Source organism: Poecilia mexicana, unplaced genomic scaffold (genome assembly GCF_051168715.1).
Source record: "Poecilia mexicana isolate PSO_F unplaced genomic scaffold, ASM5116871v1 scaffold_7, whole genome shotgun sequence".
Taxonomy (NCBI): domain Eukaryota; kingdom Metazoa; phylum Chordata; class Actinopteri; order Cyprinodontiformes; family Poeciliidae; genus Poecilia; species Poecilia mexicana.
This window is the reverse complement of record NW_028263376.1, coordinates 22,728,484-22,741,104: the sequence shown is the minus strand read 5'-3', so window position 1 is coordinate 22,741,104 and position 12,621 is coordinate 22,728,484. Positions and strand designations below refer to the sequence as shown.

At 36.9% G+C, this 12,621-nt stretch overlaps 1 protein-coding gene across 1 annotated transcript; it reads left to right on the top strand.

Annotated features, from left to right (window-relative positions):
- Positions 1-801: 801 nt before the first annotated feature.
- Positions 802-11,255, top strand: LOC106932082 (uncharacterized). The gene is made up of 7 exons (XM_015010579.2): positions 802-1,182; positions 2,010-2,051; positions 2,165-2,268; positions 2,371-2,618; positions 4,537-4,595; positions 9,865-10,002; positions 10,789-11,255. The coding sequence occupies exons 1-7, from the start codon at positions 1,123-1,125 to the stop codon at positions 10,969-10,971; spliced, it is 834 nt and encodes a 277-aa protein (XP_014866065.2). The 5' UTR covers positions 802-1,122; the 3' UTR covers positions 10,972-11,255.
- The last annotated feature ends 1,366 nt before the right edge of the window (positions 11,256-12,621 follow it).

Sequence of the window (12,621 nt, the reverse complement as noted above, 5' to 3'; positions counted from 1 at the left end):
GTGGGAATTGTATTCATATTCTTGTATTCTTGAGGAAGTTAAGAATATGCAGCAGAGTGAGTTGTTAGCCAATTTTCAGCTTCACATCCTGGCCCGTAAGATCATGACAAAAAAAAGAAGGGACACATCAGTTTTAGTAGCCAATTAAACAAAATGTATTTCCATCAAAAAAATAACTTAAGCAACAAATAAGCACACTTGTAAGCCAGTGGTATACTTTGTGGATTTTTGTGAAATGGGGAACTGCTGTATGGCATAAAACATAAACCAAAATACAACCTGCATAGTCCAAAGTAAAACCTGAGGGCTGCTTTCTACATTAAGGTCATGTGCTTAAAAAAGACCCGGAACACCGAGCCTGATGATTCCCAGTCTACACCTGGCCACTCCCACTTCACAGTTTGGACTCCGACAGGTTTGGTCTTGACATTATGCTAATCAAACAAAAGATTGACTACACTACGCAATACTGTAGTGTTGGAGAACCTTTTTATAGTTTTTACTGCCGATAAAATACGTTTGTAATTATTTTGTAGACATGTGCTTTGTGGAAATGTTCATGGCACATAAAAAACAGCTGCAGTGTTGGGAGCTCCTTTCCAGAAGTTATTACAGAGAAACACAAACCGGTCCAACAACATTCAGGAAGCACACTACACCACCCGCAGCTTTTAAAACCCTTATTCTCAGCCTCACGGTCACGCTGTGACAACGGAACAAAAACACATTAATCAAGTCAAACGACATGCTGATCATAGTGGACATGGTGGCGTGCCCTCTGCACGGTTCCCCACTTCTTGTTTCGCTTTTGATAAGCTCCTATCACCGAAGCCTGGATCTGATTGGGCAAGAGGTGAAAAAGGAAGTAACGAGCGTCGAGTTATTTTCCTGGGTATAAAACGATAGAAAAAGCGAGGTACGGGACACGAAGGGGAACTTTTTTTTTTTTTTTTAAACGTGTTCAGGTGAAAGAAATGCCCTCCTTTGGTTAACTTATGGGGAGTGGAAGGTAGAGATAGATAAGTTTCACTTTTGCGATGGATTAATATCAGAGGTCACACTTTCTTCCTGCTCGGCTCGACTCCCGGGGAAAAAAATAAATAAAGTTTGGACTTGAGCTTAATGAGCCGCGAGCGTGCAGAAATGGACCATGCACGAGCTCCAGAAACACAGGAAAGCAAGGTAAATGAATTAATACATAAATACAGTGACGGGTACGCATGTAACGCTTGGCTTTGTTGGGTGTACACAGTGATGAAGCGTTTAAGGTTGTGGACCTGCCTTTACTCTTTAAAGTAATAATAAACGCGGTGGTTAATGGCTCTGTCAGGTCAGGACGTCAACAACTCTAATGGAGTGCATGTTAGGAAGGACGGTGTAATAAAGATCACACGAGGGCGCCAGTGAGCTTCATACGCATTAATTAATAAAGGTGGAATGATTTTGTGATTAAAAACATTGGTAGAAATACCTAAAGCGTATATATACATTTGAAGTCGCTGACAGAATTCACGTAAATGACATGTGTGAGGTCTTTGCTCTTTGGTACTGCTTTAAAATATAGTTTATGACATAATAGGACAAAATATTTATTTTAAATTATTGTCACTGTTTGCATAATTGTTGGTATTTTGCTTTGTAGTTGAAAAATAATAAAAACTATATAATATTATTAATCTATTTATTTATGTATTTTTATCATTTTGAGGTCCCAGAAAACCTACTGATTTTTATTTATGTTTTTTAATCCAGTGTTTTCTCACAGGATTGTGTTTCCCCAGTTCTTCATCAACTAAAATTAAATGATTTATGTACCTCTTTACTTTTTCTTTGAATTATAAATGTTATCTTAATGTCAGAAAATGAAATGAAAAGTTTTTCATCTTTAAAGTTGAATGTTAAAGAAGTTTAAATGTGAAAACGTTTTAATCCATCTCCTATCAAAATGTTTCCCACCATTAACAATAATAATATCATTAATCTAATAATATCATCTTCTACCTTTGCAGGCTGACAAGAGGCTGACTGGCAGCACTGCTTCTCCCGCCGAGGTATAACCCGTTGACTCAAAATGACCTTTTTACACTGAACGACGCTGTAATTTTAGTATGTGTGAGGAATTATTTTCCTCACACATACTCTTTCCTCTTTTTAATCAATACAGATTAAAAAGAGGCCAATCAGAAGAGTGAGAAGTCCATCTGCACCTAGAGCATGGCTATCCAGGTCTTACAAACCAAAGCTTGGAGGGCATGTGTACAAGCCTCGGTGGGGCTCAAAAATATATTTATTAAACTATTATATAATTTATAACGTATATATTTGTAACTAATTCAACCTAATTTTATTTAAATGACTTCCATAATGCAGTATTCCAGGAGACCACCATTCATTTCACAAAGCTGGTTTCAGCAGTCAACACCACCACCTGAAGCAGCGGACTTACGTCCATCGCAAGGATTACCCTCCACCTAAACCTTGGCTGCTCGCACTGAAGGAAAAGGAAAAGGAGAAGCAGAAGCAGAGGGAGAAAGAGAGGCCGAAGGAGAAAGAGAGAGAAAAGCAGCATCACGAGAAGAGAGAGAGCACTGAGAGAAGTTCACCTTTAAAACAAAACAGTAGGTTTATGTTTGTAGCGGACAAAATCAAAGTCACACACATCTCATAAATTATATGTCACTGCAAAACCAAATGTATTAATTTGTTCATAAAACAGCCCATAATAGCTCCATTCACAAACAAATTTCCCAGTGATTCTAATGATCTTATTTTACCATTACCTTTTTTTAACATCAGTGAGTCCACCATACATGACAAGGCTCTTCTGAAATGAAACTGTGTTTTCTACAAAGACATCTCAGTTGTCCACTCAGGCTGCCAGCTAGCTATAGTAGGAAGACGATGTCAGCAGATAGCAGGAAGGCTGAACATATTGCAGAATGGTTTCTGTGTTTTGTCTTCCACTGTCAGACATTTTAGAAACACTTGAACTTCATAGTTATTGTAAGTTTTCTCATTTTGCAGCAAATGCATGAAGAAGCTGTCATTTACAGTTAATAATTTATGTCAATCACGTTAATTATAAAAATAACAAAGTAATAATAAAACCGGGCCACACAGTGTCGCAGTTGATAGAAAGAGAGGCCAACTGCTGTTGCCTTGCAGCAAGAAGGTCCTGGGTTCGATTCCGGCCTGGGGTCTTTCTGCGTGGAGTTTGCATGTTCTCCCTGTGCATGCGTGAGTTCTCTCCGGGTACTCCATCTTCCTCCTTCCTCCCACAGTCCAAAAAAACATGACTGTCAGGTTGCTTTGTTTCTCTAAAGTCCCCTTAGTGAGTGTAAGTTTGTGTGTGCATGGTTGGTTATCCTGTCTGTCTCTATGTTGTCCTGCGATGGACTGGTGACCTGTCCAGGGTGTACCCCGCCTCTCACCTGAAACATTTGCTGGGGATAGTCACCATATGTATATATAATATGCATATATTTATAATATACCTGGAATATGTGTCCTATCATCAAATGCTATAATAGGAAATAATCACAGCAATTGCAATGCATTAAATCGTGGTACTCTTGACCTATTTTACAAACCATTATTTGGTAACTTACATTGGATGAAAAAAAATCGTTCACTAAAACAGGCCAATGTGACTAATTGCAGTATAATGGGTTGCCACTAGATGGAAGTGTATTCAAGTTAAGGAACTTATCTTGTTTTCTTGAGCTCTTTGCGCAACAAACATTTGGAGGCAGTTGCTTGTTGTATCTGCTGGTAGGTAGAAACTCTAGCAGCAACAAACCAGAGTTACATAAAGCTGATCAGAAAGAAACATTTTCCTGCTCTCAGTGTATTGATTATGTCATAAATGAGCTGCTTGCAGGCCAGCTCCCCCCACTCCCTTTTTGAACAGTGTGGTGCTGCTTTTTTTTTTTTTCCAGAGACACATCTGTTAGATTCTTAACAATATCTTTGTGGTCTGTTAGTGGTAGGAGTTCACAATTTATCAGTAGAAAGGTGGTATGTTTCTATGGTTGTAACACTGAAAATCCACGTATCAGATTTTTGCTGGTATAAACTGGTGCTGAGTATCTTTATCTTCCCTTGCACACAGCCATTTTATTTGTGCGCACACTGCAGCACTGTGGAGGTGTGTGTTTGTGCATGTGTGAGTGTGGAGCAGGGTTTTTTTTGTGTGTTCCTGAGTGATGGTGCGATGATGGTGACTCATCGCTGATTTGTGTGTATATGAGAGTGTGAAAGATGAAGAGAGGGAGAGATTTACCCGCAGAACATAATGAACCATAACAAAGCTACGGCTTTACATGGGAATACTGCATTCCAGCACTGTAAAGGCTGGCAGGTCATGCAAAAATCTGTATTGATCTCAGATCTCAACGGTGGAAAAAATTAACAAGAGGTGGAACATCGGTTCAATAAAAATATACTTGTAAATATGCAAGGTGTTTTATCTTATTTAGTGTGGTGAAATCTCTTGCTGTGCTGCTGAGCTGACCTTGTGGTTTGTGTGTCTTCCAGCTTCTAGGCCTGTCTTACCAAGGTCCACTTCCAGCAGAGACAAGGACATGCAGATCACTGTAAGTTCACAGGCAAAAAATCTGCTCCATCCTTACACATTCACTTAAAAAATTATATTAAAACCTTTAGAGACCCATCTTTAATTATTGCCATTTTTTTTCTCTGCTAGATGTTTATCTAAAGATGTTTTTTTAATTTTTATTTTATTTTTTACCACAGTTGTTATTGATTTATTATTTGTTAAACTTCTACTAATTTAATGCTGATACAAAAAAGGTATTAAGAGCTTATAAACTGAAGCCCAACTGAAAAGGGAACATTAGGAGGTCTGTGAATATGAATGTTTTCAGCAAATGTTCTTGTTATGGATAGTTTTATCCTCCGGTCCTTGGAACAGTATCAAAATAAAACACTGTTCAGAGGATTTTCTGAGGACTTTTAAGTAACCTTTGTTACGTCCACTAAATTAAATCTTCATGGTTAAAACAAGTTAAAAATTACAGCAGAAAAAGTTTCCTAAAATCTTACACATAACTGGAAAGCAAGGCTTTGCAAACAGCTTCATTTTGAAACTTGCAGATCATCTTTAGGAACATTAAGAGAAGAGTCCATAAAGGTTCTCTTAAGGTTAGTGAAAGTTTATTAATTTTTTTACAATATAACCTTTAGAAAATATTTGGTGGACATTTCCTAATAGCTTCCACAAGATTCTTCTTTGAAATTTGGAACAGCATTTAGAAGCAACATTCACTGAAAGTTCTCTAAAGATTAGAAGACTTGTAAGTATTGAATGAATGTTCTCTGAAGATTTTACACCTTCAGAGAACATTCACTGATATCTCCCAGTAAAACATATCCTTAAAAATTATATTAAACTGTCAGTGAACATCCTTAAGTGGAAGGTCACTGTTTGCTGCTGGGCATTAAATGTGGGCACATTTTGCCAGTTTGATTACATGCTTTTCAGAAATATACTCACTCTTGGTTATAAAGTATTCTTAGCTTTATGCGCGTTAAGGGTTTTATCTTTATTTTGATTTTATTTGATCAAATAAGAAATATAAAAGAGATTCTTACTTTAAACACTAGGATCAGCAAATATTGAAAATGAATAGTTATTATCATTCATGTTGTAGAAAATTATGTCATTAAGGGATAAATATGATTGTTGATTTTTGTCATCATCAACCTACTCTGAGAATTTTTTTTCTTTAAGCTAAAAAGCCTTTACATTTTGTAATTGTTAAATATTTATCCTTTCATATTGTTGTTAATTTATGCATCCAGCAAGCATCCATACAGCATTAACAGATTCTTATTTTTTGTTCTCCAGACAGGAGTGTAGATCACAGAGGGGTTTTTTAGCTTTAATTGAAGCGGCTCAGGTGGCTGAAATCAAAGGATTGCATGGTTATCTTTGCTGATGTGAGCACAGCGTGGAGCGCAGCTGCACGTGATGAGCTGCAGCTGGTTGCTGCTTATAGTGAGGCTGAAATGATGAGAGCTAAGGCTTTTTTTTAAACTACAGAGATATTTCATAATGTATATTTTGTGAAGATATTGTTTCTCTTTTTCTAAAATGTCTCTTTTTAGAGAAAATGCACATGAGCAGGGATGGTTAATGGTCCCCTGGTTGAAGAAGTCAATGATATTGCTTCACTGGCAAAAAAGGATTGGAATTATACACATAACATCTGACTGATTCAATTAAACATGCCGATCTTGAAAGCCATCCATAATCAAGTGCTCATTGGTTTGGTGGTTAGAAGTCCTCACATAATTAGATTTTTTTCTGTTTTCACCATCAAGATGCGACATTCTTACTAGAAGATTTTAATGAGATCAGCTGAGCTGCTCCCGGCCTACTTCATGTAGCATCTAAATTAAAATTTAGATGCAATAAATGCAGCTTCTAGTTGGAGAATATGTTTCCTAGTTTTATATTTATTAAAATATAAAACTTTTTTATTGCTTCACTTTTTCTTCTTCTTTTTTTCACTTACTGAGTTGAGCTTATATTTGCTCCTACATATGGTTCAATGTGCTGTCACAGTTCATTTTGGATTATGTTCTCAAATGTGGCTAAAATACAGACCTTTGGTTTAAAAATAAGGTTTTTATCAAAGTTGCATTTAGAAATCTAGTGATGCGCTAATTAGGCTTTTAATTGCTTTTGCAGATTTAAGTTAAATAAAAATAACTTACACCTGTATAAATAATACAGGAAATGTTGACAATAAAACTGACCGAAGATGTTATTCATGTTCCTTTATGGCGGTACAGTACTCTGAAAAACTTTCTGCCCTTTTACAGATTTTCTTCACACCTATATAGTTTTCAAATGATAATTTCGGTTATTAAGACAAATCTCTCTAAAAAAACTAATCATCTTCTTAAATCATTAATAAACCTTAATCAACCACATTTTCTGGGGAAATCCAAGTTGATTTTCACTTGTCAGAACCCAGCCTGATTACTGCTTGGCCTGTTGAATAAAGAAGAAATCACTCAAATAGAACCCACTTCACAACATGAAGTAGGCCGGGAGCAGCTCAGCTGATTACAGTTTTCTGGCCAGTCGCCGATTACCAATCTAAAATGGGTCCGATTTTGACCGACAGTGAAACATAGCAAGAATATTGCCGAGTTGGCAACTGTGGGGTGACTATTGTTAACTGCAAATGTGCAGACATGACCTGGTGGGTGGGTGGGTGGATTAGATTGGCTTCATATGTAAGTGTTGGCTGATCACAGATTTCTCAAAATTTAGGATATTAGGGCTATTTTATCTGCTGACTGATTTATTGGTACACCCCATTTTTCATGACACTATAGTAGTTTAGAATCTAACATAAAATGAAGTAAACACAAGTCTATCTCAGTTTAGACTGAGGTAAAGTTTCCCTGCAAATATATTAAAGAACATGTAGTTTGTTGGTAGTTATTCACTGGAAGAGTGGGATTTAGTGTATTTACTTAACCTTTATTTAATTAAATGTTAATATTATTTAAGAAATTGGATAATTTACTATATGTACATATTGATCACTGATAAGAGCATCGCATTTTGATCACTGGGTGATTTATTGGTTTATTTTTCATTATTTCACATTTTTCCTCTTTTCTCACTCTTGATTTATAAAACTTGTACACCCAAGAGAATCTTGTTCTCTTGATGAGTCTTTTCTGTTGCTATTCACAACAAATTAATAAGATAAAGATTCTGGATATTGAATTTGCATATTGCAGTTCCTTTTATGCCTGTAACTTTGTGAATACGAGGACGGGTTGATAAATTAGCATGAAGAACACAAATGAACTACTTTCTTGGTAAAAGAAATCTGCTTCGAAGCATCATGCCATCTCAACATTCATGAGGAGGCGTTTTACAAAGGCCTGCAATCAAAGCAGGCCTTTATGAATATGGTGTACAGTACTGGAACAAGATTCTCTGGACAGATGGAGCCAAGAAGAAACCTGGACCAGAACCATCTGAGACGAAGAGTAAGGAGGACTGAAACAAGAGATTACGATCCAAGGATATAGTACATCATCTGTTTAACATGGTGAAGACTGAGAAACGCTTGGGACTTGAAAGAGCTGACAGTGGAGTTAGATGATCTGTATTTACAGATGATTTATCTGTTAGGAAAAGCATCCAAATTTATTTTCAGCTCAGATTCAAGAAAGTGGTGTAAAACTAAGAGGTTGGTTGACGTCTCCTATCAAGCCCAATTTGGATAATTGTTCAAGTTTATATGTAAAACAGAATCGTATGTGGATTTTGATGCTATTACAGATTGTGTCTGTGCAATCTGCAGGTGGATCTCTTAGGTCGAGGTGTCCTGTGTTCTCAGAATTGGTTTGTTGAGTGTGAGGCGAGATGCAAAACAGAGACAATAATCATCAATTTTGAATGAGAGGCACAGCGAAAAGGCTGAATGCCTGCGGTGCTTAGAGGAATGAGGAAAAGAGGAAGATGGATGCTGGAGGAGAGTGTCTCATTGTTGAACCACTGTTAGTTGTCAATCAACTTTTAGTTAGTGACTGTATAGGATTTGCATTCAAATCATAAAAAAACCTTGTTTTCATAATTATTTTAGTTTATCCAATTAGTCTGGAATGCATAAAAATTGAGGCATTATGTAAAGTAAATATGTTTTCCTCAGTATTTCTGTCAGATACTACACTTAAGCTGATTGCCTAATTTAAAAACCCATTGTCCTGGTATACAAAAGCATAATTACATAAATAATTGCAAAATATTACCTCCCTGTCTTAATACCGTCCTAAAAGTTATTTTATTGCCTCAAAGAATAATAAGTCAATAAATACATTTATGTGTTATGAAGCTCTGTTCTTTGGCTGCCAATCATGGCAACACTATTATATCTATAAATGTATAATTATTGTTTGTTACATATGTATTTTTTTTTGTAATTAGGGAGACAATCGCCAACCTGATGCTTATTTGAAAATTGAAAAAGTCAGTGTGACTCATTACGTCTGGATTAACAGGTTGTTTGATTTACTTGAAAGCAATGGAAACATCCAGCTAACTTCACACCGGTCTAAGACCACCTTGCGAAGGCGAGCAGCAAAAAGGACATTAACGCGTACATGTAATGAGGTTCTGGTTGTGTTAAAAAATCTGAAGTTTGACAGGACCATTCTAATATATGACTCTAAACTGAGATCTAAAATTTTCCATGGTAGTTGAGTGAACCATGCCAGTCTCAAATCTTAAAACAAATCTTCCAGTGTACCCTGTGTTTAGCCAGGTCTTTGTAGGTTTGCAGTTCTATTTTTCAGAAGATGGACTGAATATGCTCCATGAGATATTCTAACCCTAGGGCATTCTCTTAAAGACTAACCTGCCCTAAACTTCTCCACAGTTTTATCTGCATCATTCCTTTATATCATGTGACATTGTTTATTCACTAATGTTTTCTAACAAACCTCTGAAACCTTCCCAGATGACCTGGATTTATATTGAGACTAAATTACACATTGATTGACTGCATTTAGAAATCAGATGACTTTTGAAGATAACTAACCGCACTGAATTTTAAGGTATCAAAGTAAAGAGGGCAATAAAAATCTCAACAAAATACACAAATGTTTGTACTGAGACAAAATGTGAAAAGGGATAAGGAGTGTGAAAACCTTTGTAATTTACAGTATATCAGGTGAAATCTGCACTTTATTTTGCTGTAACGTTTCAGGATGCTCATTAGCACATCAATCATAAGCTGTGTTTACAGGCATGATTTTGGCTAACTGTGAAATACCTAAAGCTTCGGTCCTGTTTGACCTCTTTCTTTACAGGTTTTTCAAAATGAGCGAAACCAAAGCAGAGAGAGAGATCACAGAGAGCGAAGCAGAGATGGGGAGCTCCCTTTAACTGCGAGCCAGACGGCAGCACGAGACAGAGCCATCCAACAGAAGAGGAGAGAGATAGATGAGGTGGGGGGAGAGTGTAATTACACAAACAATTCACCCACATGTCTTGGGAGAGGAATGGTTATAAAGTGATTGAGAAAGAGCAAAGATAAGAGAAGCGGGGATTAGAGGAAGAATGTCAGAGTGCAGATCTTAGGAAGCGCTAGGAGACATGAGACAGGCAACAAAAGATTTGTTTGCTGTAGTATAAACATTAATTTTGTAGTGCCGAGCCTGAGGCAACAGAAGTGTCATTACTGGCTTTTTTTTTTTTTTTTTTTGCCAAGCCTGGCAACGAAGGCCTTGTTCACAGTTTAACATGACTGAGAGTGTTTTTCTTTCATGCTCTTTGTTTTCAAATCGATCAAAAAGAAGCATGACAGGCTCACCTGTCTCACAAGAGACTCCGCACGTGCTTTAATGTTGCCTTCAATGTGACAGACATCACATGAGGCTGTGCTCATCAGCTCTCTGTTTATGTCAGAGACTGTACTTGTGTTTCCACCCACTTGATGGAGAAGATGCTTTGGTTCCTTTTTTTTCATATCTCCATGGTTGCAGGGATATAGAAGCACTGCAGCGATAAAATGTGAGGCTGGCGATGGATGCAGATGCAAAAATGTCCACAGTAGTTGCTGCAAAGACTATTCTTGTGAACAGACTGCAGGATTATACTTTCAGGAATAATACATGAAGAAGAGAGTTTTTTTTCTTGGCAAAATAATTTAATTAATTTTTTCTCCTCTGTTTTTGTGTGTCCTCTAGCACTGGTTCCTTTGCCCTAAAGCCCTGAATATTTTTGCCTTTCAGGTTTACTACCAGGAGTGTGAAATGTTCGGCCTGGTAGCAAAGATGCTAATTGCAAAGGATCCATCCCTGGAGCGTCCCATCCAGTCGTCACTGCAGGAGAACCTCCGGGACATTGGCAAACGCTGTGTGGATGCCATGGAGAAATTTATTGAGGACTATGACTCCAGGGAACTTTTGCACTAATCACACACCCAGATTTATGTGTTCTTTAGCGACAGAGATTCTCAGTGAGACTTTTTTTTTTTTTTTTGACATTTTATCTGACGGGGTTCATCTTTTTTTGATTTTGATATATCTTTTTTTCATGAGTAATGTTCTGACAGGTTATTAAATGCTGCCTGACATGTTTTAAGTTTCCAGTCTAATTCTATTAGGAAATTAAGATTTAATGCTGACCACTTTAATGTGATTGTAAAACAAATACACTGGTCATTTCGCTTGAAATGCATTAAAACCGGAGAACTGTGTCTGATGTAGTTTATTCTCACTTCTCTATTTTCATTATACTTTTATAGTTTCTTTGCAGCATTTAAGCTGTTGCATGGGGTCAAATATTTTTAGAAACTTTTTAGGTCATATCTAAAAGCAGGCAAATAGGTCAAATGGTGACCAGCATACATGCAGCTCTTAGATAAGATTCGGTGCATCTGGAAAGTATTCACAACGCTTCACTTTTGCCACATTTTGCCATGTTACAACCTTATTCCAAATTGCATTAAGTTAATTACTTTCCTCGAAATTTCACACAGATACCCCAACATGGTAAAAAAGTTTCAGATTTATCTAAATTTAATAAAAAAAGAAAATCAAATTTACATAAGTAATCACATCTTTTACTTAATGCTTTGTTGATCCACCTTTGGCAGCAATTATAACCTCAAGTTTTGTTTTTTTCTTTTAAATATGATGCCACAAGTTTAGTACATATATCTTTAGGCAGTTTAACCCATTCTCTTCAGTACTTAATCTATCAGTTTGGATAGGAGCTATCGGTGAAGCCATTTCTGGATCTTCCCAGAGCGGATTAATTGGCTACAAGTGTGGACTCTGGCTTGGCCTCTTCAGAACATTCACAAAGTGGTTCTGAAGCCTCTTTATTGAGATCTTGGTCATGTCTTTTTGGTGCTGAAAAATGTCACCCCAGCTCGAGATCAAGAACGCACTGCAGCAGGTTTTTATCCAGAATGTCTCTGTACATTGCTGCATTCATCTTTCCCTCTATCCTGACTAGCTTATCAGTTCTTGTTGTTGCAAATTATCCCCATACTATGATCACTGAAGTGATGGTATTGCCCTGGTGATGAGCTGTGCCTGGTTTCCTCCTAACATGACGCCTGGCATTCATACCAAAGAGTTCAATCTTTGCGTTACCAAATTAATGTGTTGGTGCTAAATCTAAAGTTTAGAAAAACAGACTCATGAGGAGTGTGTAGACCATATACACAATCTTAGATAACTATGTTTTCAAGTATATATACATGCCAATGATCATTTTTTAAAAGTTTTATTAGTATCATATTGGTGTTTGTTAGACACCTCATCTTAAGTGACTAGCATCAGTATCGGGGACAAAGACATTTTGATTGAGACTTTCCTTCTTGTGAGCAATTCAGTTCTATGGGATGAGTAGCTAAACATTAGGAAGAAATAAAATAAAACCACTTTATTTGTCTATAGTACAATCATAGACATTGCAGCTGCTTTCACTTGCTTTGATATTTCATGTCAAAATATCTGTTTCCATGCAGAGTGTTGATGATTTTTGTCACTCCATCACACCGAAGCACAAACAGAAAACCTTGCTTTGAGCAAAATAGTACAGTACAACTCACG

What these genes read in the sequence shown, in the direction of transcription:
- LOC106932082 (XM_015010579.2), top strand. Translation starts at nt 1,123, where the DNA reads ATGAGCCGCGAGCGTGCAGAAATGGACCATGCACGAGCTCCAGAAACA. An exon ending in TTCACCTTTAAAACAAAACA is followed by an intron (nt 2,619 to 4,536) that starts GTAGGTTTATGT and finishes TGTGTCTTCCAG; the next exon opens with CTTCTAGGCCTGTCTTACCA. An exon ending in ACAAGGACATGCAGATCACT is followed by an intron (nt 4,596 to 9,864) that starts GTAAGTTCACAG and finishes CTTTCTTTACAG; the next exon opens with GTTTTTCAAAATGAGCGAAA.